The sequence below is a fragment of the Penaeus monodon genome, chromosome 29 (genome assembly GCF_015228065.2).
Source record: "Penaeus monodon isolate SGIC_2016 chromosome 29, NSTDA_Pmon_1, whole genome shotgun sequence".
In the NCBI taxonomy this organism is placed as follows: domain Eukaryota; kingdom Metazoa; phylum Arthropoda; class Malacostraca; order Decapoda; family Penaeidae; genus Penaeus; species Penaeus monodon.
The window spans coordinates 7,131,854-7,132,775 of record NC_051414.1 but is presented as its reverse complement, the minus strand read 5'-3'; the positions used below and the strand labels follow the sequence as shown (position 1 = coordinate 7,132,775).

The following is a 922-nucleotide window of genomic DNA, read 5'->3' as shown; positions in this document are numbered from 1 at the left end:
GTTCCAAATATCTGCTCTTTCCAAAATCATGTGATATACTATAATAATCAATGTAATGATAAATGTACAATATGAATGAAATATGGCATTACAATATGATGAAATACTACCTTAACAATTACCATTATCACAATGAAGCATCTAAGTGCGAGGAACAGTACTGGATGTTGGTCCTGGCCCCAGCGTTGCCATGGCAACCACAACAACGCTAGACTGGTGTTCCTCGACACCTCTCAAAGAAAAAAACCTTAGTAATGCACAGAGGCCTTCCTTCAAGATCTGAAGAGCTGGCACTCGGATTTCTGCACTCAATGATTCCATTCAGTATTGAAAAAGAACTAAGAAATTATCAACAAAATCTTTTTGACACAATTTGTGTAATTCAAAATTCCATCATATAAACCTGATGCCTAAGATACAAACCAAAAAAGAAGATATATTTCAGTTAAAACAAAGAAGTCGATGGCTATATTTGGCTCATATCTTAACCTACTATCAGAACTAAACTGTCAATAAAATTCACATGTTAACTGGCACTATGCCAACCACTTCTAGTTCACACATCAAATACAAAAGAAAATGACAACTGTCACACTGGCACTGGCCGACCAGGTCTCCTCATGATCACCTTCTGCATAAAACACAACTTGCATTAACAAAAAAAAAAGAATGAAAAAGGAATACCTAAACCAGTTCCTCTACCTCTTCCACATGGGATTAACACAAAGTTTGTACAGCTGGCTATTTAGGATTGCATTTCCTCTCTGTAACATTAAACTTAGCCTCTTCTTATTTCTGAAAAAAGAAAAATTATTAGTGTTTAAAAGGGAAATACAAAATGAACATCCATGGTTGTATTATCCTCTGACTATCAACCCTTAATTAGTGCTAAGAAATGGCTTTTTTTAAGTACTTTGATTCA

The 922-nt window shown here is 34.9% G+C and overlaps 1 protein-coding gene across 1 annotated transcript in view; it reads right to left on the bottom strand.

Moving 5' to 3' along the window:
- LOC119591924 (ubiquitin carboxyl-terminal hydrolase 32-like) overlaps positions 1-922 on the bottom strand; it is a gene marked incomplete in the record, with an annotated part of 40,183 nt that overhangs the window by 154 nt on the left and 39,107 nt on the right. The window contains 1 exon segment of the mRNA XM_037940678.1: positions 1-795. Within this exon segment, the coding sequence (XP_037796606.1) occupies positions 699-795 (97 nt within the window).